Below are 26,144 nucleotides of genomic sequence, written 5' to 3'. Positions count from 1 at the left end.
CAAACTTTTTTAAATCCGTCAATTCTTATATTATATTTATAATTTTTTTCTTTGAATAGTTTCATTATTTTTTTATTTTTTATTTAATTTGATTTTATGCGATATTGATATAGATATATGATTTATTACATTTTAATGTTTGGTTATAATTTTATCAATTTTTGTTTCGCTTGAAAATTGCGACTGGTGGAAAGTGTGTATACATTTAATTCAAAATAAATGACATCCATTGAATTCCATATTACGGGTATATCATTTAGCAATATATATTTTATACTTTTAAATATGTTTTTTGTATGCTTGCACACATTTAATATGGTAGAATCGATATAATTTTCATTAATATTTTCCATGTATAAATAGTGAAGGGTTTTGATGAAGAGGTCGGTTCTTTAGAGGATACACACATAGTTAACATTTTATTTAACATCAGTCTCAAAAAAATGTTGTTTCAAGTTTATTTTTTTGTACGCAACGTTTTCTTTTAATATTATAAAAAAATTGTATTGAATGCAATCGAATACAATAACATATGCATTTTTTTTCTCTTCTTTTTTTTTTATTTCCACTTTTCAAAAATTATTTTATTTTTAAACATCATTTACGAGTTATAAATTCAAAACATTTCAATGCACATCGAAAGATAAGTGTGAGATTTTCTTTGAAATTTTAAACATTTTTATATTCTTTTTAACGGCGCGGATCAACCATATTTTATTGTAATTTATGGTCCTCGAAGTTTTATGATGTTTTCGAACTGATCGTTAATGGATTCAGCATAAATTTTCATCAAAGTTTAAAAGAAAAGTTAAATGCCGGTTTTATTTGATATTCGCTATGCTTGTAATAGCAGAGCACACAGATTTTCAAAAGCTATTATAGTTTTTTCATCATTTTTTTATCTATACATTAATTCCTACACGGACATAGTAACATACTACCAACTTATTACATAAATTTTCTTAATATATAGTATAGTTACTGATAAGCTACAGAGTCAAGTATCATAATTATTTACAAGTTCATACATTAGCGTATCATTTAATTTTCTACTCTACGTACTATAACTACTTATAGGTGTTTATGTTCTACAACTACGCTAATCATTCGACAATCAAAATTCAACTATCTAAAATAAAAATTAACAAATTCTCAAATTATTTCGAAGAGAGGACAGTACTTTACTAAATAATACAAGTAAAAAATATTTTTATTTCTTACAAATATCGAGTGTAATAAATAATCGTAACATTCATTTTTTAAATTAAGTTATGAAGCTATCTTTTTCAATCGTTTGTTGTAAAAATTAAAACTAACAATTCGATAAAACATTTTGTAAATATTAAAAAGTATATTAATTCCATTATTTTTGTACAAATATTTTGTAAATGATTTTTACTTTTGTAACTGTCCTCAATTACAAATAGAATCTCTCATTTGTATTCATAGTTGAGTTATCACAATTAAATTCTAAAACAATCTCGTTCATTTTTACATATGAGTTTACAAAACACTGTCGTTGAACATAATCAAATATCTCTGATCAAATTATTTTTATAACGATGCATCGAAATTTCTGGACTCTCAAGAGTATATATTTACACACATTGGAATGATTTTGTACCGGAATTCAAGGAGTATAAGTCAACTATGCAGTTTTTGACAGTTTTAGCTTAGTGGTCCCATCGATGTAAGTGTTTACATAAAATACTTCGCGTTGTATATGATTATAAATCAGCCTCTGACTCATTAACGTACACAACAATAATCAATTTTTTTGATCTTGCACCAGAAGACAATTTTGAATAATTAAAGTGAAAAATTTTTTTTCAATTTTCGGGCCAGATAATTTGTAATTAAATCTCTGTAATTAAATACAATATCTGTTTGGATGGGATCTGATTAACAATTTTGATAAATTCATTGGAAAATAATTTTTAGCGATATTGTCGAGGGAGCTGGATATGACTCATCATATATGCGCGTTACACTGATTATGTAGTTTTCAATTAACATAATGCATAATAACCATCATTTTAGTAATACGTAGTACATATTTGTGCTTATACATGTAGGCTAGATCCTTATTCATAATAACATACATTTGGCGAAGTAAAGTGCACACAACATTATCGTAATTTTTCTCGTCAAAAGAGATAGTACAAAGTAATAATATTTAATGAAACTTTCAGTTTTCAGTTCTGGTTCGATAATGATTTTTGCCAATCAATCATTTCTTATTTTTTTGCAATTTTATTCATTGAAAAATTGAAAAAAGATTTGCCGAATGCAAAGTATTGGTATAATATCCGATGAGCTTTTATTATTTCAATGTAATTTGGATGACGTCCCAGATGACAAGTAGTTTTTTTTTTTTTTTTTTAATAATTCTCGGAGTCTATAATCACAGTTTGACAGAAGGCGTTCTGAGTAAAATATTTGTTCATCATATTTTCTTGTATTTTCTCTTTCTTTAACATTACATGCTTAGTTTAGTTTTGTTATTTATATATTACAGTAGACATAACGTTATTGCTATTCTAGCGTAACGTTATATTTAGAGTGTACACGTCAATTAGAGTGTACTCGAATAATTCCGTCATAACATAATTTCATTATATGAATATTTTTTTTCTTTGAAGATCTCTACGTACAATATCCCGATATTGTGCGATAAGTAATGAGTAACATATTAATAATGACAATGCCATTAATTTTTTTCATTCTTCTCTATGCATTTTTAGACGGTTAGATTCAGTTTCGTGACAACGAAACGCAGTATTCACATTTTGATTTTTCATCGGTTCCTCAAGAAGTAAGCAACACGAATATATTATATATCAAAGATAAAGTATACCTAAATTTTATAAATTATTTTAACATTCAACGTCAATAATAATTTTTAAAAAGTTCAATATAAGAAATATTTTCTTCCAACTATTATTTTTTCAGAAAAAGATTACTTTCTCATTGTAGTCTTCGTTCAGAAAAAATTGTACATAAGATGTAAGTTATAAAATTCATTTAGATCATAAATAGATCGTCAACATGTTTTTAATCAATGATGTGTAAATTAAAAATAAATATCGAATTTTACTTTCGTACATACTTGTTGCATGCAACACTGTAAACACGTTTATTCAGGACAACAATAGCCCACTGAAAGATGAATATAACTTTTCCTCATCTTTTACTTTACGAACTTTTATTATATTAGAGAAAATATTCGGAAAGAAACTGTACACGAGACAAAAGAGTACATGAATAGATAAGCCATGCAATCAATACGAATATCCACTTTCTTAGGACCAAGCTTTGTGCATTAGTATGATAAATATGCACGTCACTTTTGAGGTTTCGACTCTGTCAGAAATCAAGATATTTTTAAATTATGAATATTTTTTCATGAATTTTAATTACGAAATATAATGCACTAAAGTAATATTATTAATGTAAAAATAATCCACGCAAAAAGAATTTTTTACTGTCGAAATATTAAAAAATACATTAAATTGATTAATATTTCAATGACAACCTCTCTTTCCTCTGCGTATTTCTCCGAGGCCACTAGCATGGGTGACCTCAACATTTATTTGGAAACTTTCATCATGTAAAATAATTATTTTTGCAAAAAAGGAGGTAAAGGCTTTACATTCAATTTTAATTTGCTTTTTCTCTATAACGCGACGAGTAAAACGGCCTGCGAGATTTAAAATAAACGAATGTTATATTACGAGTAAATTAAGCCGTCGTTATCGGAGCTCGAGAAGAATTTCATTCGAATCCGCGTAGCTCTGGCTAGCTCGTCGGTCAAAAATGATGATTTTTCAATTATATACGCGAGTATGAAAGAAAAAGAATGTAAATCCGATTTTCCGTATACATACACTCGCTTTCATTAATGTCACTTTACTCTCGCCGCCCTATAATGCTAACGAAAGCAAGAGATAATCCTTCCTCCCCAAAAGCAAAGGGTACATTAATTGCAATTTGGCAAGTTGCCCAAAAATGAGAGAGGATACGAGAGAGCTAAAAAATGCAGACGAAGTAATATGCGAAAATAAAAAAAAAGGAGGAAGTGCAGCACCTGCTGCAGCGGCGGCGGCGCCCAGTGATACGAAACTCATTATTTTGTAAGCGACTTTTGACATATCCGAGCTGCGAGGCACGCGCAATATCCATCAGTTTTAATTCGAATGAAAAATTAAAACGTTTGCGCACTGAATATAATGCAGCTCATCTATGGAATTTCCGTGCATTCATCTCGAACTTTAATAAACCCTCGCCTCGCTCTCGCGCAAGGAATGACATTATCTTTTTTAATTAATTCTATTTTTTACTCGATATCCTTTTGTTTCGCTTTCGTTTGACTTTCGCCCCACCCCAGCGACACGTTCTTTCTATCTGTGGAACGTACAGTATATACAGATAAAATGCTGATGGGAAAAACGCGGGCGGCAGTAATCGCGCTCAAAACTCGAGAAGTTTACCCGGGCGGCATTGAAAAAGGAAAAACCAATCAGTTTTTCAATCTGAAAAGTTCGTTTAGCAATTGGGTTCTCTGGTCAAGTAATTACAGCTCAATCACATTGCAGCAAGCACAAGCTTCGGTGTAAAGATGAACCGAGGCAAAAAAAAAAGTAAAAAAAATACAGTAGTGGTAGTACCTAGTCGTTTACCCAATGCATTTATATAATATATAAACGCGAAGTGTACACGCATCGTAGTCGTCGTTCGTTTTCTTCTTCTCACGACCCACCGCATTGAGCATTGCTGCTCGCTTCTCAGCAAAAGAGTCTCTCTCTTGTACGAAAAAAGTTTACCTTGCACAGTATAAAATTTTTTTTTTTTTTTCAACTACACCCTCGATTTATATACGCGCGCAGCAGACGGAAAATTCATCCGGTAACACGAAGGGATTTCTCCATTCAACTCGACCTTACATAGGAGCGATCGATATAATGCGCGAGCACGAATTGATTAACGACGCGGCTGGGCAGCTAGTTTTAACGGGTCTCGTCATTCATTGCTCGAGTTCCCGAAGTTGAAGCAAAAAAAAAAAAAAAGAGAAAAAAAATTGATTTCCCAATTAACTCATTTCCATTTGTTATTCTGAAACAAATAGTCGCCTAGATTGTTTTGCCCTTAATTTTTTTTCTCTACCTAACGGGGCACGCCTCGTAAAAGGGAGAAAAGGGGCAAAAGTCATGAATTAAAAGCTGCAGATTCACGAACTTCGCCGGGCCGCCTGCACCCCGAAAGGTGGCTTACTTTTCTTTAGTAATTTTTCTCTAAGTGATAAAGTTTGAGCTATACACAGAGCCCCGAAGTTTGTTACACGACGCGCGCGCAGAATTTATGAGTCTTTTGTTATATAGACAGGCATGAAGAATGATCTACTTTTATGAAGTTAACTCTCTTTGAGCTGTGCTTTTCTCTCTCACTCTGACTCGTGTGTCGCGCGGAAAATAGTTAGTACATTAAAAAGACATCTTTGGGAAGAAAACGAGATGAGAGAGACAGCCCGCATTCGGGTGCACGAAGGCTAAAAATATATATTATATATTATATATCTATATCTGTATTTAAGTAAACGATCTTAAAGGGTATGTAATATGGGAATGAAGCCAACCTCCTTTTCAAACCTTCAAACGCGTGTCTCGAGGTAACTAATTAATAAAATTGTAAATGTACAGACGCGCTTTACAAAAGTCTTGTAAATTTTCCGAATAAATATACTGTAACATCCAAAATATATTTTGTAACATCCGCGTGACCCGCGTGTATTTGAGCATTATGTGCCTTTCTCTCTTTACTGCATCCTTTTTTTTCTATTTAAAAAATATTCATCTTTCGTTGGAATAAAAAATATCGCATTAGCTTGAGTAGTACGGCAAGGGTCGTACCGCATTATATCATATAATAGACATCGTAAAAATGTGGAATTGTAAAATTATGAGTACAAGCACCTTTTATACATATAATATGATATATATAATTTTTTTTTGTTTTATATAGTTAACGGTATAAGTCGCGAGTTTTCACTCTCGTAGTTTGTTTTTTTTTTCGTTTGATTTTTTTTCTCTTTTGTTCAGTATTTTTTTTTTAGCTAAAACAGTTGGACTTTGAATCATGCAGATATCTAGAATTCCGCACATTCATTTGTATCATATTTAAAGTCTTTGAATTTTTTTGTTTTTGTTGAAAGTTTTGCGTGTTCGTGTATTTATCGCGCCCTTGAGTGTCAATTCGAATCTCATTTAAGGCGTTCGAGTATTATAAATACCTTTTGATTTTTTTCGTTCATTTTTTGCTGTGTGTGACTGTATAAGTGTGTGTGTGTGTGTGATCAGGGGGAAGCTGAGTCGAGTATTATATTTACAAAGATCGTTATACGTCTCCACGCATCTCGCTGCATTCCGAAGAAAACAACGCCGCCTCGAGGCCTCGTACAATTTCCCTCCTTACTTTTTACTTAGAGCATATCGTATCCACCCATCTGAAAGCCTCGATTGGCGTACTGTCCGTAATCCTACAACTCGTAGACGTCGCGGCCTCCGTTGGACCGGCCGGTGGTCTGGGCCGGCATGCGACAGGCCGCGCCGCTCGTGTACGAGTGTATGATGTGCACGCGCAGTCGGACGTCGCCCGAGCCACGACCCCCGGGTCCCGAACCGTCGCCTCCGCCGCCCCCGCCGCCCCGTTGACGCCGCGAGAAGCTCACGGTCGTCTTGCAGCAGCAGTAGTGGAAGAGCTTGACGTAGGCGCTGCGAAAGTGACGGTCGGCGATGCAGTAGAGCAGATTGTTGAAGCAGGACTTGGACAGGGCGAACCAGGCGAGGTAGATGACGAGACGGGGGCTCACCGGTCGTACCTGTTTACTCGTGCAATGGAGGAAGGGTAATTAGAAAAGGTGTCTTTCCTTCGAATGGATACATTTCATTTTGTGGACTGACATTTTCAAAAACCTAATGCTTAATTCATTTTGCTTTACCACTTGCAGATTTACAGATATAGGTAAGTCGCCATCTGGCGGTGGAAGTTTGTATTAATGATAATTGAATTTTCATAAATATTTTTGAGCAAGTAATTCAACAAAATAATCTGCATTAAAATTTAATTTTCAAACAAAATGTTAAAATTTTAGAATAGAATTAAGTTCTTTTTGTTCATTTTTACATTAAAAATAATGTTCATGATGAAAAATAATTTAATATCGATGCATTAATTTTTCAACGAAGACTTCATGTATCAGTACTTTGAATATGACTCAATATCTGTTGAAAATTGCTTGAAATCGAATGTATTTTTAATGAAGGTTGATCAATATTATTTACAATATGACCCATTATTCTAAATTTAGGGATAATTTTTATGAAAATTTAGTATGATGAAAATGAATGAAAAACACGAAGTTTCAGCGAATCCACATGAGTGACATTGAAAATAAAGTTTAGTAAAAATGTAGGTAATATACATGAATTTCACATTAATTTTTCCATGAAGTTTATTGAAAAAAAATTTTTTTTTTTGTATTAATACCTTTCAATTTACGATCAACGTTATCATTTGTGATGAAAAACTATTCAAGTTGAAATCAAAATAATAAACGATGTGGTTCCCATTATTTTCATCCGAATTTAAAACCGAAACTTGAACATGCTTTTAAACCCGTGACTTGAATTATACAAATATTTTGACTTCATCACTAGCAGATTTACAGATATTCAGGTACTCGCCATCTATTGGTCGATTCTTAAATTAGTATTGTCGGTCTTTGAAACAATTATATCAGGAAACTTGCCAAAAACAAGCCAATTAACTTTAATATATTTTAAAACCTCTTTAACCATCATTTTTCAGTCATTACAGGGCCATCATTATTTTTTCTTTCGCAACGCGGTACTATACTCACGACGCTGATGCAAAAGGTGACGGCGAACGGCAGCCAGAACACGCCGAAGAAGAAGAAGCTCCACAAGTTGGCCTTGGTCAGCTCGTAGTCCCAGTTGAAGGCGACGGGCGGCTTGTAGGAGCCGCGCTGGGCGCCCCGCACGCCCACCAGCAGTCGCAGATAGATGCAGACGGTGAAGAGCATGGGGGCGGCGACGATGGCCGTGGCGCTCACGATGCCCGTCGTGTTGGTCGTCTGGGTGTAGGGCTTGCGCCAGTCGATGTTGCAGAGATTCGGCCCCAGGTCGAAGTAGGACTGGAGCCCGACCGAGACCGTGGCGAGGATCCAGATGAAGATGACGGCGCCCGTGACGCGGCCCGTCGTCGCCACGATGTTGTATCTGTACATATAGAATATGCATACAGTATTCGGGCAAACTGAAATTTTCCCTTTTCAAGCTATAACAAGACTAAAAAGTCTGAAGTAGAATAATTTAATAATTCAGTATATGATTGTTAACATTTATGGTAAGTATTGTTCAAGTACATATTGTGAAAAGTGAAGTAATAATTTTATTTGATAATGTCACTCGTCGTGCAATCAATAAAAATTTTCAATGCATTCAAAGCCATGACTTATATTTGTTTAACAAACTCTATAGAAAAATTTCTGATCTTTAGCATAAAAACTTTTCATGTGTCGAGCAAAAGTAAAAATTTCTTCGTCATCGAGTAACTCTATAATTGCATTTTTGATTTTCAAAGTTTATTTCATTAATTTTAAAACTAGCAGTTGGAAATTAAACATGTACTTGAGTAAATCGTTTTACACCTACTGGTCGAAATTGAGATCAAAAGAACGTAAATTTTTGACGTGTCATTCTAAAGTATAATTTTCATTTGCATTATTGATATTTAGACTTGATTCTAAAACTTTTAGAGTCCCCCGCTTCGTATCCATAGAAAAATCAAGATTTTTCGGCAACCGCTCATACTCCGGAGTTATAAACTTTTTCGGAGACGTTATTATACTCTATTCGATTGCACTTTGATTCAAAAATCCATAACACTCTTCAGGATTAAGATATCCGTTATCGAATTCAAAAAAGCCATACCTATATATATACTTGCCGCAGACGGAGCGCGATCGAGCGCGCGCTCCTCGATCAGCGCGCGGGTAACTCGCGATTAATTTCAAGCTCGTTACGGGCACGTTACCGTTATAAGTTTGTACTCGTAACTAGCGGAAATTTTCAACATCGCCGCGCCACGCACGCGACGCGGCGGGCTAAGTTTATTCATGCGTGCGATCGCTGTATAGGCAAGAAGACGTCGCTGCCGCTGCCGTCGTCGTCGTCGTCGCGCTAAATACTTCGGCAAAAGCTCATCCGTCAGTCTAACGGATTGCGCTTTGTCCCCCCCGCCTCTCGCCTTACACCCTCCGGCGACGTCGGTCTCGTTATGTGCCCTTGTAAACCTTATATTATACCTTCGCGTGCGTGTCATATATACACACGTGCAGCACAGCACGGGACGACGACTTCCAGACATATAAGTAAGGAGCGCTGCAAGTTTGCTTAATTGAAAACGTTCATATGTGTTAAAGTTGTTTAATTGCCGTTGCGTTAGCTGCTGCTATACCTCGACGGAGTTCTCTCTCTCTCTCTCTCTCTCTCTCGAGTAGTAGTAGTAGTAGCTAGCTACAACTTGATCTAATAAATACTCGCGAGCGAAGTGACGTTAGCTCCACGTTATACGTCCGTGTGTGTGTGTGTATGTGTCCGTGTGTATACAACCCTCTCTGTATATTGTGGTAACCCCCGCGAGACAAATCAATATAACAAAGACACAATAGCCCCTGCCGCGCTGCTGCGCATAGTAAAGGCTACTCTCGTTGGCGACGTTGGCAAGCCCCATAACACACACGGCACAGCCCAGCTGCACACAAGCGGCAGCAGTGGTCAAAACTTGAGATTGAAGGAAGTCCGCAGCACAGTCTGCTCTACTCCTATACACATGACGCTTCTAAGCAACTAGAGAGAGAGAGAGAGAGTCTTCGGAATCAAAGGCCTTCCTTCCGCGCCCAGCACCCAGCTCCACGCTTTTGCGGGGTTTATCCCGGCCAAGCCAAGCCAAGCAGCAGCAGCTACCTATTCGACGTGTGCAGGGGACTATAGCATAAGGTTGTGAGGGGGGGCAGGAAGGGGTTCTCTCAAGAGCGCGGCCAAACTACTTTAGGGCTAAAGTTTAAATGAAAGCTCTTCGGGTTGCTGCTGCTGCTGCTATAACATGTGCAGCTGTAATAGGAGCGATCGTGTATAGACTATTGCTTCTGCTGCTGCTGCTGTGCCAGGAGAGCTGCTAAGAGCTTTCTCTCTATACCCCGCGCGTTGGCAGAGAGAAGGCGAAGCCGAAGAGAGAGAGAGAGAGAGAAAGCTTGCGAGCTTGCAACCGTTTCAATCAACCAAGGAACGCGAGAAGGTGGCTTTACTACTACTGTATATACACACATGCGCGTACGTATGAGTACGTGCGAGTTGCGCGTTGGTGTGTGCAGCTCATGCGGGAGCCGAAGAACCCCCCAAAGGGGAGGAGGGCAGGGTCCGGATGCGCGTATACCTTATGCATGCACTCTCTCTCGATTAATTACTCGCGCAGCAGCGGCGAGAGCTCGCAGAGGAGATTTGCGCCGCGCCACGACGTACCGCGCACAAGAGAAGTGCTATGTATGCATTTGCAGAGCTTCTTCTTATTACTTCTTCCTCTTACTTACTTACTCTTACCTCTATACTCTACTCGTGTAACCCGGGCGCGTGGCAGCAGCAGCAGCAGCAGCAGCAATTCTGCGGCTTTCCGCTTAAACGAACCAACTTCGCGAGAGAGTCTAGCAGGAGACGAGATTTGCACCCGTATGCCAGCGCTGGAACCCGTATATGCCCTCTTTATATTATGTATTTATGCACCTTGGATTATAAAGAAAGTGTATACGAGCGGGCTAGAATTAGGTGATGTGCTAGGAGTGTTCGTTTTGATAATTAGTATAAAGGCTTTTCACTATTTTTTTAATAAAAATTACACAGTGAGATTCACGAATGCCATGCTAAAGAGAAAAAGAGCCAGTTTTTAGTATATCGCGCCCCTCGGACACACGGAGCACACGGAACTTTGCCAAAAAAGCTCGTATACGCGATGTGCGATGTATAGAGAGAGAGAGAGAGAGAGATTAATTAGATCCAGGAGATCGCAAACTCGAAATTTTCCCTACTAATCCGATTAAATGCACACGATAGCCACGGCGTAGTACGATAGATTGACGCACAATGTAGAGGGACGCGGATAAAAATAAGGCATACCTCCTTATACGCGGTTTACCCTTATACGCGGATTGTCAAATGCGACGATGTCTCGTTATACGCGGATAAGTTCACGTTACTCCTGCTATTGCTACGCGCTTCGAGGTCAATTAGTTGACTATTCGAACTCTGTAGATTTTTATATTGATATATTTATATAAAATAAAAATTCTCTTTTAAAGAATCGCTTTTTCTCTCATTATATGCGGATTTCGCTATACGTGGAACTTTTCCGGAACGTAACCCTCGCGTATAACGAGGTATGCCTGTAATAAAAAAAAAAGAAATGAAAAAAGAGAGAGAGAGATTCGTTGGCTTCGTCCGATCGTGGCGCGCGATTAATTTTTTACGTGACGTGTGCTGCTCGAGCGTACATAGATACTTTTTTAAATCCACGATACGAGCCGATCATATAAATACGAGCGTATGACGATCATTAAAAAAATTATCGGAAGCTCGATATCTCTTCATCTATTTGCTGCAGCATCGACGTCAATCGTTCGTATAATTATTAATCTCCATCCTTCTCTTCGCAATTTTATAATGCCGACGTTTCTGTGAAATTCTCAGGACGCTCGTGACGTTCTTGCAGAAGCGCCTCATCCATTCGACACGAGCTGGTATATAGGGAGTAGAGCGTGGCAAGGAGGCAGACAGCTCGTCGCTGCTAATATTCACGACACGTTTTGTTCCTCGCTCGCTCTCGCCTCTACGGCTCCTGGGCTGCTGCTGCTACTGCTGCTTCTGCTACGTACAATGCGCTTGTCTGTGACTGACCGTTCGTTTAATGGGAAAATCCTTTCATCTGCGAAAAAAGCTGCTGGGGGAGCTGCAGCTTCGACCCAGACGCGCACCAGTCTCTCTGTGCAAGCTCAAGCTCTCCTCGTCTGTCTCTCTCTCTCTCTCTCTCTCTGTAAAGCTCTGCTTTTTTTCTTCCTTTAATTTTTCAACCCCCGCGGTCCTCAGCTCGCAGCAGCAGCAGCTCTTTTGCCTCTTTACTATATCGGAAAATTGGACTTATGTATCTCGGAGGGAGAGAGAGAGAGAGAGCTTACGTATATAACGTGTACAAAAAGCGCGCGCGCAATTGCTGCTGCTCGAGCGAGCTTGCAGTGAGCACAGAGCTGTCTTCAAAGGGGCTGATACTTTAATAGTGGAATATTATTACATACATCGGCGTAGGGCTTAATTATTGCGCTTCGATATATCGTTATTAGATATTAAAATGCTAATTAATTATTAATGTAAGCTCGCGAGAAAGGCTCCAGTATTTATTAGATTAATTGCACACGCGTACGTAGGGAATTCAAGGAGAGCTGCCACAGCGTAGCAGCAGCAGATATATATGTTTGAGAAAGTTGAATCAATATATACGCCGCGTCTCGTTCTCGTTTGTCCTTCTTAGGTATACGACGACGAGTGCCGCGCGCGCGCTTGCCTCTCCCGCATGAATATCCTATCGTGGATTTTTCCCTTAATTAATGGAACCTTGGGTAAATTTGCTCGACGAAAAGCTTCGCTGCTACTGCGAAGGAAGAATGTATATCCAGCCGAAAGCGGCAGCAGCAACTCTCGAGGCCCTTTGCCCGCGTAGTAGCGTGGTACAAGGTCGAGATCCCTGTCCCAGGCTTCTTCTTCTTCCTCCTCAAAATAGCGAGTAGTGGTAGTAGTGCTGATATTACGAAAAAATATTTCATCTGAAAAATGTGCTGCTGCTGCTGGCTTCCACTCTCTCAGAGCCCACGTAATCTACAAGAGCTCTGCTTTTCAATTTTTTTTTTTTACTACTACTACTTTCGTGATTCGAAAGACGACGAGGACGACGAAACGAACGATCCTTGGACGACTGCTCGCAAAAAGAAGTTGAGATATAATTGTCAATTTTTCTGTAAATCATTTTTAATGGCCTCGGCGACGACGTACCGTATTACGTATCAAGGATCTTTGTATGTTAATTTCGTGTAGCCGAGTTAAGCATTTATCGTACATATATTCTCTCTCTCTCTCTCTTTTTGCGCTAACGTCGTCGCAATTTTCCACGGAGATATGTGTGTGTGTGTGTGGAAATTTTTCCTCGCGCACCGAACTATATCAACAGTTTTCAGAAATTTCTGCAAACTCTGAGCGACGACCAGACCAAGCGAAGATATATTGCCGTTGACTTTACGACTCCGTGTGTATATAGACGTATATATATATCTATAAAAAAAAGGAACGCGAAATTACGAAAAGAATGAAAGATGGGAGAAAGAGAAGAGAAAGATAGAGCGATGGGTGGGGGATTGCAGGAGGGTAAAAATTGAAATGCTAATTCGTCGCTGAGTCAGGTATTTGAACTTTCTTTTTCCCGCGCACGCGAGAGAGACACATAAAAGAGTATGTTTTCGCAAGAGCGCGTACAACTTCAAGATTATTAGCCCTAAGCTCTCTCTGCCATGCCTTCGCTCGAGGTAATAGAATTAGCATAATTCTTCATAGGCGGGGGTAGGTATACCGACGTCTCTCTCCGTCTCTGTATATAAGCCCTCCCCCCGACGTCTCTCTCTCTCTCTCTCTCTGCGTGACTATACATTCGTCGCTCGCTCCGAGTTTCGATCGATCTCTCTCGAAACATATCATCAAATACCTAATGAATCGGGCGGATTGGGTATTGAATGTGCAGCTGCACTTGGCTTGCCACAGCACTTCAGAGAGTGAGATACGACTATACCGTACTTATAATTTACGGTATGATGAATAAGCCAAGACGACGACCAAGACCACCACCGTCAACGCTATATAATTTTCGCAATTCATTCGTCCTATGTACAACGCCGCCAACGCTAATTGGATTTATCCCTCGTGCGCGTATTGCGGAAACTCAACGAGCGAAAGTATTACTCCTCCGATACTAGACAGGCGATAGATATCACCGACGCGCCCGGTGGCATGTCAAGAGCATAACGGTAGTCATTCAGACGTTCGAAGTTGGCGTTAATATTTCAAATTTATATTATAAATACGTGTAATTTTGAAATTCAAAGCAAAGTTCTCTCTCTGGTACGTACGCATCTGTGCGTGTAAAATATTTAGTACACGAACAAGTTATATACAAAGCTTAATCGGATCTGACTTTGAACCCCGCCTCCCATAAGCTTTCGAAACTGACTTAAAATACAAAAAAGAAGAAGTAAAAGAAATAAAGGTAAAAGTTTACGGCTTAAACTATGTAATGCGCTACTACTATACTCACCTCTCGACGGGCCAGCAGAGTCTCAGATAATTTTCCACGGCGATCGCCGCCAGGGTGAGCACCGTGACGAGGAAGCAGAGCGCCTCGAGGGTCCACTCGAAGCGGCAGACGCCCTTGGGCGACTCCTCGTTACCGGCCAGTATGAGTATGGCCGAGGCGGGGATCACCATGCCCGATATCAGCAGATCGGCCAGCGCCACGTTCACCAGGAAGGCGTTGCCTAAGAGAGAGAAACACATAAACACAAAATAGAGGGATGTAAGCGAACGAGAAACTTGCATTATAAGAAAAGAGAGGAAAACTGTTTATAAAGTGGAAATCACGGACGTGTTTCGCTTTTAGCCTGTTTTGGAAAGCGGAAAAAAGGCCTATTTTCTTCAACAATCGGAATGACTTTTTTTCAAAAGCCTTCGAGCACGAATTCGCACGTGCAAAGAACTCGGGGGTCATACACGCTATTACTATATGCATATCGCGTCGCAATAAGAGCGTAGAGTGAATAAATTGCATCGAATATGGGTTAGTCGGGGAGACGGGCAAAGGGGCGATTACCGGAGTTTCTCGAACGCCGCTTTGAAGTGGATTTTTTTTGCAATCATCGGACGTTACATTTGCATGGAAATTTAATGTTTCGAGGAAAAAAAGAAAAATAACGCGATTTGACGTGCGTTCTTTCAAAGTAAACATTCGATGAAAGTATAATCCTCTCCGGTACGATTCCATCTTGTTTTGATTATTAGGAATCAAAATACGGACAAAAGAAATGTGAACATTTTCATTTTAATAATTGATTATACACTGAGAAAAATGATTGACATTAGCTCAGAAAAACCAGTTCTGTTGAGACAACAGAAGCCGATTCACTTGTGATGAGTAAAAATTCTCCTTGTCACAGGGAGGATTTCAAATGGTTAATAAATACGCGCGATTATAAGTTCGAAAACGTAACGGCACTACTGCTTCGACGTCTGCAAGAGTATGACGGTTGAAACGTACGAGTGTGACTTGTGAGTGCAAAAAAAGAGGTTATGTAACAACCGCAGCAGTAGCAGCAGCAGCAGCAGCAGCAGTTTAATGTATGTACATATTCATACAGATATATACATCTATATAAACAGATATAAGTAGAGTGGTTTTTGATGTAATGCTTTTTTTCCACTATTCTACTCTTTTCAAACAGTCTTCTTACATAGTAAGATTGTCATGGTTACATGGTAACTTTTAATTTTCTTTTATATTGTCATTTCTCACTAATCTTCTACTTCTTTATTAAAAGTTTTCCAAAAATTTGGAAAATTTTTGGAAATTCAATCTCACCATCGGAAAGCTGAGGTAATTTCCCATCGAAATTATGTGGCTCATATTTGTTCTAGGTTCAGTTCAGTTCAAATCCATCAAAGTATATATGACATTCCTCAGATATTACTATGCATGATCTAACTTGACATTTTGTTGCGGTTCACAGATCTTCACCAAACATTTTTGGGGATTTCTAGTACATAGTAATGAAGCCAGTTATCGTCAGTTTGATCTCATAAGCCTTGACAAATATTTTAGAGCATAATGAAGTTAAAAAAAATTTATAAAATTATAACATATCATGTATTAACGTAACATGGTATCAGGCTCACCCATTCAAGTACAACTGAAAAATATTCAGGCTTTCACTTTTTTATGTTCTCAGGACTTTTCCAAACAATAAACACTTTAGCTCAATTGGTTCACTGAGTAATTATTAGAGGGAAATGATTTGAGCTAAAATTAACGTATTTATCTATAAATATTGTTGCAAATTACGGGAATTTTTTTAATGATAGAAAATAGACGTGTATGAAGAATTCTTTAAAAAAACGCCTTTTTGGAGTTAAATTCTAGACAAATTTTTTTTCCCCCCGAAACGGATGCGGACCATCGGAAATGTTTATGGGGTCGTAGGAACATGTAAGAACGTAAAAATAGTAAATGTAAAAAAAAGTTATACTATAGCCAATTGTAAAAGTTTAAATAATATAAGGAAAAAACGATTATTGATAATTATCAACTCACTAATTAATTTTTTAATAAACCAACATTAAATGGAAAAATTTTAAATAAATATAAAAATTCAAATATTTGTCGTCGTCAAATATTAAATAAATATAAAATAAATATTTGTAATATAATTATAGTTATTAATTAATAATAATCATTCAACACCATTAATATCTGATAATTATCAGGCTCTACTCAAAATATGACATGCCTTATACTTTTTTTAACGGATACGCCTTACTTTTCGGAATGTGACTTATATCTTTATTATAATTTGAAATGAAAATTTGATAAACATGAAATGATTTAATGAAATATTTTTCTTCAAAAAAAACTACAAGATTGATATTTTACTCCATGATCTGTTACCTTTCTAACCGGAAATCAATAACACGACGTAATATAATCGTAGGAAGGCTTAAATATTTGACACAAAGAAGTATACAAGCGTTAAAATCAATGTATTCTTTTGAGACTCGAAAATTCGACCACGGCTTATTTTTGGTGCAGGGCATATGGTAATGTCATTGCGACAAACAGTAAAATAATGGCATTAAGCATTGGGGACTTCGTGAAGCGTCGCCTTTGCATATGTAATCCGATACACGTGTTAATTAGTATATTACGTGGCAAGGAATGAAAGTTGAACTTCCGTCCCTGTGAGGTTATATTCGCAGAGCTCGGAGAGACGACCGTTGGACTTTTGTCCCGCGTCGAGTACACGGTTTTTCTTTATCCCCGCTTGTCCGCGCGCACGTCCCGCGTATTGGAAATCCAACCTCACCATCAGAAAGATGAGGTAATTTCCCATCGAAATCATGTGGCTGATATTTTTTCCAGGTTCATTTAGATGCTTTTCTGACGAGTTACAAATTGAGCAATTTGGCTTAATAAGGCCGCTCGCGTGAACCGTTGGAGACTTAACGTAAAATAACTCATATACCTCCATTGAAACCATATAACTTTTATTTATTTTAATAATCGACTTAATCGCACCAAATTCAAATTCTCTCGAAAATTTGCCTAGTACATAGATCATTCCTTCTTCAAAATGTGTATTATTCATTTCAATCCATTTATAACCTACCTATTTGGTCGTATTTGTTCATCTTACTTGGGCGATTTTTGTTTATGTTTTGGGCGCGAAACCGCCCCAGTTGAGATTAAAACGATTAACGATACCACCGTGTTGGACGGTACCGCCACCAGACCGCGGCACATTTAGGTACCAAGCGGTAAGATAAGAGTCTCAAATTTCTTTCAGTGTAAAAAATTGCAAAGTTTAAAAACGAGATGTGAAATTTTTTTAATAAAATTTAAGCATAAATACAACGTTTTTAAACTTTGCGATTTTCTATCTCGAGATAAAAGCTTTTACTGAAAAAACACAATGGACAAAAAGTCTTAAAATTAGTCAAAAAACACACATAAAATACTTTCAGATTTTTTAGAGAATTTTCGAAAATTTAATTCGGTTTTTTGGATTGCGGCATGTATTACCTTTTGGGCTCATATACGTATTTTACTCATTTTTTACACCCTAGAAACCAGAATCAACGTCTGTAGCGAAGATCGAAACAAATAGGGAAATAAGGACTAGTCTGTGTATACTGCTGTACACGTTTTTCAAAACACCACAGTTTTTGAAGACAAGAAAAATAACGTGATATTTAAATAAATAATTTTATAAATTTATCTATATTCGTGTTATCTACATCCACGAGTCAAAATCAACTTCATAAATATACGAGCGCAAATATAATTTGATGTCAAGTACTTCAGGCATTGCTGTGAAACAATCAATATTTTGACCATTTCAATTATTAGGAACTTAAATATGAACAAAAGAACAATAAAAAATTCATTTCCATACTTGAGTTTATACTACAGCCTTTGACTTTAGAAAGAAATCATATCAGAACTTAAAAATAAACATCATAAAATTTTCTCTTCTGCTTCAAAAAACGTTACTTCAAATTTTTTAATATTAGTAAGAGCAAGATACTATATCAATTGGTAAGTGGACTTTGTATTCACTGTAAACTCGTTGTTCGATGAAATATTTTTATAACTATTGAAATCAACGAACTTGACTAATAGTTACATTAAAAAGAAAAAAAATGAGAAATTATATCAAACTTTGGGTCATCGAAGACAATTACTCGCCATCAGCTTTTGTAAATTATGGTCACAAGCTGTTTCAATGGATTTTTATTTCTCCAGAAATGAAATCAATTACACGATTGTTTGGAAGACTTATCATATACAGCTTTTCTGGTTTTGCAGTATTTAATATGGTGATTATAGAATTTAATGATCATTTAACCTTTAAAAATTGGAAAGCCTCAAAGAACGTGTAATTGTCCGCTAAGGCTGATAAACGTGTTCTGAGAGTTTTATTTGCCTCATACATACGTATACTAATTTCCATGAATCCCTCAGCGGAAATTTACTTTTTGTTTTGGCTGCAGGTCTGAAAAGTTAATTTTGGCTGGGATAGCGAAAAAAATGTTGTACACACTATAGATTAAAATATTAATTTTTCATTTTAGGTGCTCGTACTTCTATTTGGAATTATCAACAAAAATATAAGTGGTGATGATGTATTTGATACATCTTATATTTGTTTTTTCGTTATTGGTTACATACTAGTTTATACGTCTACCATAAATACGGCTAGCGAGGTATGGATGTAAATTTTGTAGCTGTATTTTGCAATTTTTTTCACTGAACAAATAATCTACTTTAGACAATGGCTATTTTCATCAAAGTTGAAAATCTGTGGAAAAAATGCAAAACTCACACCGAGAAAAAACTGATCTTGAAAGAAGCAAAAATTGGTTTTATTGTATCAATACTTTATGTTGGTTTGTACCTATTTAAACATTTCTATCAATTTGTCATTCTATTTTTTTTCTTTGCGAAGATTTTGTTATTAGCTCCAATTTTTTTCATAAATCGTGTGATTCTTTTTCTCCATTTAAACTTGTAGCTCCATCTAATAAAGTTTAGATAACTATTGATAAGTTAACTGTTGATGTAAATTTTATCACAGGCCTTTTAACGGTATTTTTTGGTGGATATACTTTCGAACCAATTATTAAATATTCAATAATAAATGTGATGTCAGTAAATAACTCGGTTGATAGAAGATTGTGCGTTCCTTGTTTTTTTACTAACTTTTTGAAGGAATATTACTGGATAATGTTTACTTACTCAGTGATACTTACTTTTATATTCATTGGAACAATCAGCATATTAAATTATACACAAGTTTTTACGACGAAGTTCGTCGTAGGAATGTTATCAATCATAGGGTAACTGTTAACTGTATATATTTTGAAATTAAAATACTCAGCCAAATATGAGTTAATCCTGCGAGTTAATTTTGTCAGTGAAATAGATACTATCATTCTGTAGCATATTTTTTATATGATAACTATTTATATTTTAGAGATGATATGATTCACGTGCATGAAAATTTGAAATCTACTTCCGTACCTTTAACCAACGAGCAAAAAATTAAAATAATCAATAGAAGGATTTGCAACAATATTCGCAGACACCAAAAGACAATAGAGTTGAGTACTCTTGAAAAATATATAAGTTGAAATTTATACTTATTTGAAAAAATATATCAATACCACATAACGACTTTCATTCAACTAAATCGTTTCAGTTTGTTTGGTACCTTACAAGCTACAGTAAAAAATAAGTATTTAATTATCGTACTCTTAATAATCTTGGATTCAAGTATAGCTGGATTCTGGGTAAGTATATCAATGATCAAAAATATTTTTTTCATACCAGCGGCCCGAAAATGACTACTTACCTGCCGCTGCGCAAAGCAGGAAGAGCGATTTTCGGGCCACTGTTTATTAAAAACAGTATACAGGCCTATTCCGCGAAAAGCCTAGGACAGTCCGCCTAGGGCGTTTATACTATTAAAATTCTTTTATATATTAGTATTTACAGGAATTCTCCTGCCGATCCGTTCAGACAAAATAATAGAATAAAAGACAAGGTGATGGTGTCAACCTGGCACAAATCAAGTTAGTCAAATTTATTCTCGTGTTTTATTGAGCGACGTTTCGTCGAGAGTTTTCTCGACCTCATCAGGCTAAAGACACAATTATACATACAAGAGTCAATATAAAAATTGATAAATATAAATTTACATATTAATATACATAGACTATACAGACCTAGTCACGAGGATGGTGAGTATAAAACTGAGACCATCTTACAACACACACTACATGTATCTCGCATAAACATAAGAAAGGACAGTTAACGACAATATTCTATTAAATTTTTATAAACAGACTTAAGTTTGTCAGTATCTTCAATCTTATTGATAGAGTGTTTATGTTTCTTAATATATAACATTTCAGCAATCAAGCGCTTATGACGATTGCTTTTTGAATGAATGATCTGTACATTGTCAAAATCAAACTGATGGTCGCGATGAGTTGTATGCAAATTTACTACCGAGTCAGGATTATTATTATTTTTATGTTCATACATCCGTTTTTTTAACGCTCTCTTTATCTGACCTATATATGTCGCCTCGCAGGACTTACAATCTAACTTATATACGGAGTTGACCCTTTTAACTTTGGCGGTTCTATCTTTACCCAAAGATACAATATTATTAATCTTGTTACAGATGGAAGTAACAATCTTCACGCGATGCTTATTCAGCAAGCGAGACGTGAATCTGACAAATTCAGAGTTATAAGGTAAAGTTAAGATGACATGTTTTTGATTACTCGGTGATAAGTCCACGCTATTGCAATCACGACTTCTACGTTTTAAACAATGCATGCGTTTATCTATCATCGCATCCACAAATTGATCAGGGTAATCATTCATTCGCAAAATGTTTCGTATTCTTAATATGTTATGTCGGTGAAATTTTGGGTCAGACAAGAGCAACGCTCTATCTACCCAGTTATAGACAGTGTTGATTTTTAATTGCTCAGGATGATTAGATAAGAAGTTTATAGTTCTCTGTGACGAAATCTCCTTCACATACCAATCAGTAACGATGTTCATTCCACTACGAGTGAACCTTACGTCTAGAAAATTCAAAGAACCACCAACTTCTACCTCATGAGTGAACTGTATATGTCTATTGTGACCATTAAACACTCCCAGAATGGTATCAATATGCTCAACCCTCACACAAGCGAAACCGTCGTCAACATATCTATATGAAAATAACGGCTCGATACCAAATTCCTTTTGCAACTTTTTCCAACAATAAGACTCAAGATCAGACAATACAAGGTCCGCAAAAAACGGCGAAATATTCGAACCCATCGGTGAACCCCTGACTTGTTTATAAAATTTTCTATTAAAAGAAAAATAAACATTGTCAAAAAGAAATTTTGTACAATCAATGACATTATTGAAATAGGAACAAGGATTGACTTATAATCCCACAGGTTAAACAATAAGAGTTGACACGTTTAAATAAATTAATATATAAGTTTCTTTATTATCATAACCGTACAGCTCGAGACACACTCGTGAGCGAACTAAGCACAGCTCAAGAAGTGCGTTACACGTGCACGGCGTTACAAGCGCAATATCCAGGTGTAGCGCGGTATATATAAAATCGTGCATTGTATATCTTCAACAGACATCCGCAAAGGGAATCTTTGATTTCTTAGCAATCTCGTTATATCTACGATCCAAACTAGATAGAACGTCCCCCAACATCACATTCGTGAATAAACTAACCACGTCCATTGATATAAACACGTAATTAGGTGGGATTTTGAGATGTCTTACTTTTTGAATTAAGTCAAAACTATTGTTAAAATGGGAAGGTGGGGGATGAACACAAGATTTTAAATTATTGTAAAGAACGAAAGCGTGAAAATGCGTGGGACTATTGACTGCGGAGATGATAGGTCTGAACGAAAGAGAAGGTTTATGAATCTTGGGTAATCCATAGCATTTAGCTAATATCGTATTTGTTTGAGTCAGATTATTCTTGTGATACCTGTAGCTGAGAAAGTCATTGTAATATTGTAATATCTCTAACACAGCTTTGTAGTGATCGAAGGAATAACGCGAATGACTTGTCGCGTGACCAGAGTATACTTAGACGTGATAAGTTTTTTTTTGAGAATCTTTCGAACATACACATACCCACATTCGGAAAGCAATCGTCATAAGCGCTTGATTGCTGAAATGTTATATATTAAGAAACATAAACACTCTATCAATAAGATTGAAGATACTGACAAACTTAAGTCTGTTTATGAAAATTTAATAGAATATTGTCGTTAACTGTCCTTTCTTATGTTTATGCGTGATACATGTAGTGTGTGTTGTAAGATGGTCTCAGTTTTATACTCACCGTCCTCGTGACTAGGTCTGTATAGTCTATGTATATTATTATGTAAATTTATATTTATCAATTTTTATATTGACTCTTGTATGAATAATTGTGCCCTTAGCCTGATGAGGTCGAGAAAACTCTCGACGAAACGTCTCTCAATAAAACACGAGAATAAATTTGACTGACTTGGTTTGTGCCAGGTTGACACCATCAACTTGTCTTTTATTCTATCATTTTGCCTAAACGGATCGGCAGGAGAATTCCTGTAAATAGTAATATATAAGGATAATGGCAACTATCGAAATACCGATAGATATTACAAATAAAATTCTTTTATATCACGGTATTTTTAGTATTAAAATTAGGCTGTAATAAAATAAAATACTTTCCTTTACAGTTTATAGTTGTGATTCAGGAGAGAAAATTGAATGCTTTAAAAATGGTTGCAACGTTGATAGCAACATTGATGATCCTGTTATACTTAATTTATTCAAGTCAGGACTTGATAAACGCCTGTGATCGATTGAACAGGGACTGGTATTTAAATGATATAATTCAATACTACATGATAAAAAAGGGAGTTATATCCGAAATACTTTTTCAGTTACGGCGCCAAATGGTACTTATTGCCAGTTAAAGAAAGACGTTTAATACTTTTAATGATTTTGCGAACTGAAACCCGTTGCGTATTGACGGCTGGTCCTTCGGTTCCGATGAATTATGAAACTTTCGGCACCGTAAGTTATTTGAATTAATCAAATTTATTCTATAATTGTGTTGGGTAAAATTTCAGATTGTTTAATTTTTTTATAGATTTTAAGAATGGTACTATCATATTTAATGGCTCTGTATCGTATGTTAGAAGATTAGTATTTTGAACAGTACAGGAACGCTGTATTTCTGTGACATATGATTTGTTAGGAATACATCCTTTTTTTAATATAAGTTAGATTAGAATTTGAATTTTCTACGACTTTGTCACATATGTATTAGCCGTTTAAATTCTAAATAAAGATATTTTTCATATTTTAAAATTTTTAATTTTTGTAGGTATTGTGATAAAGGTTTTTTGATACTTAAAAAAATACCATATTACACAAAAAGGGAGTAAAAGTAAAGAATGTTTTAGATCATACGTAATTTTTACCCGAGAGGAAGTTGAGACTTATGAATTTTTATGCAGTTTAATGATGTTTGATAAGATTATTCTGATTTATTAACTTATATTGACTGAACACGTTTTTCCAAATAACGTGATGTTTTTAAGTAATAATTTTATATATTTATCAATCTCCGTATTTTCTACATCCACGAGTCAAGTTCATCTTAATAAATATAAGCCATTTCAATCAACAGGAATTTAAGTATGAAACAATAGAATAATAAAAATGTCCCTTCAATATTTGATTTTGTATTATAACCATTTGTTTGAAAAAATGTTGAACTCAGAACTTAACAATCAAAATGATAAAAGATGTTAAATTTTGTTTACAAAAACGTCATTTTTAATTTTTTAATAATAGAGTAAGGTACTATATCAGTTCGTAGTAAGTGGACGCGAAGATCAGTTCCAATGTTCTTCAGTGGAAATTTTTGAAACTTTCAGAACTTATTGATTTGATTTATAATACAGGAGTCCCTCGTTATACGCGGGGGTTACGTTCCTCAAAACTACCGCGTATAACAAAACCGCGGATAATAAGACCTTGCTCTTATGGGAAAGAGAGGGTTACGTTCCTCAACCTCGAGAAAGCACAGTTTATATGTACATTTTACCTACAAATAAACGTATTTGTTGAGTAGTTTATCTATCTATATATGTTTATTTATATTTACAACACATATATGCAAATCTATGTTTAATTTTTAAAGTAATCAGTTAATTTTTTCTGCTTTGCTCGTCTCAAAATATCTTTGTGCATTTCTTCATAAATTTGTGCAGCTAAATCACAGTAGTGTTTGAAAGTCGAACTACGCGTCATTATTGGATCATCAGTCATTGCTAATTCACCTGCTCGAATAACTAGAACCATAACTTCGACAATCAGTTTTGAATCAAAAATCGGTTCAGGTGCATCGTCAGTCTGATCTGCCAGTGGTTTTTGAGGCAGTTTTCGACGGAGTTTTAGATGAAACCATACTTAAATAAATTTATAAATTTTCAACAAATTTAGGTTAATTGACAATTTCGATTTACGCCTCTACACTAACCAAATTCAAACTGAATATAGATACGTCCGAGAAAAAAATCACGATATTCGATCCGCGGATAACAAGACTCGACCCGCGGATACGAAGGGATGGGCGCAAATCGACTAACCGTGGATAACGAATTCCGCGGATAATAAACCCGCGTATAACGAGGGACTCCTGTACGTCAAAAATAATCAAGTGAATTTTTCAAAAAAAAATGAGGAATTTTATTGGACTTTGGATCACCGAAGAAAATTATTCACCATCAGCCTTTGTAAATTATATAATCATGAAGCGAGGCGCATTTACTCTTCAAGCAATGCGGACAAATAAAATGACTTCACATGATTTTTTTAAGTAAGGATTTAAATATTTTCTTCGAAAAGAGAATTGCGCTCAATCCACCCTCTTGCCCTAGTTTGAGAGTCGTAAAGTTGACTTTTTTCAGAGGCTTCTGAAAAAGAGTATATGGTATTAAAAAATTTGGAAAAATTTCGAGGGTGTTGCGAGGGTGTAATGGGCGGTGGACGCCTTGATTTTTTCTCCGATAATTCTTCACGCGTGCATTAGTTATTTTGAAAATTTCACCTCGATTATACAATTTTTAGAAATTTTAGGTGCTTATCCTTCAATTTGGATTTCTCAGTAAAAATTTAAGTAGCAATGATATAAAATATGGACAAAAGAAATATGGAAATTTCTTTTTCATAATTGATTTTCTACTGACGGTCGACTCAATAGAGAAAAAAAACTAACATTAGAAATTGAAAATAAAAATAATGAAATTTTCTCTTTTAATTACAAAATAAGTCATTTTTAAATTACATTTTTTAATTATAACGTTAATTAAACTTAGGTGTTATAAAAGTTAGTAGTGCGAGAATTCTGGAAGTTCATTTGAAATATGTTTCTCAATTCAAAATTTATGGACTCAATTAATAATCATTTTAAAAAGAGTCAAGTTTATTTTTATAATTTATAGACGATCAATTATCATTTCAAATTGTTGAATCATTATTAAAGTTTGTTTATGATATAACATTTGATGAATTTTCATAGCATGTTAGAAGATGGTTATCGACATCTC

The 26,144-nt window shown here is 35.8% G+C and overlaps 1 protein-coding gene across 1 annotated transcript in view; it reads right to left on the bottom strand.

The window, feature by feature from the left end:
* Positions 1–3,487: 3,487 nt before the first annotated feature.
* Positions 3,488–26,144, bottom strand: part of LOC106656866 (histamine H2 receptor-like) — a 40,538-nt gene continuing 17,881 nt past the window's right edge. Inside the window, exons 2-4 of the mRNA XM_014378021.2 lie at positions 14,479–14,698; positions 7,916–8,294; positions 3,488–6,874 (exon numbers count right to left, since the gene is read on the bottom strand). Coding sequence (XP_014233507.1) covers positions 6,533–6,874; positions 7,916–8,294; positions 14,479–14,698 — 941 coding nt within the window. The 3' untranslated portion in view covers positions 3,488–6,532. The remainder of the gene's footprint in view (positions 6,875–7,915; positions 8,295–14,478; positions 14,699–26,144) is intronic.

This window comes from Trichogramma pretiosum, unplaced genomic scaffold (genome assembly GCF_000599845.2).
Source record: "Trichogramma pretiosum strain Unisexual culture from Peru unplaced genomic scaffold, Tpre_2.0 scaffold7, whole genome shotgun sequence".
In the NCBI taxonomy this organism is placed as follows: domain Eukaryota; kingdom Metazoa; phylum Arthropoda; class Insecta; order Hymenoptera; family Trichogrammatidae; genus Trichogramma; species Trichogramma pretiosum.
The sequence above is the reverse complement of the archived record's forward strand: the minus strand, read 5'-3'. Positions and strand labels throughout refer to the sequence as shown.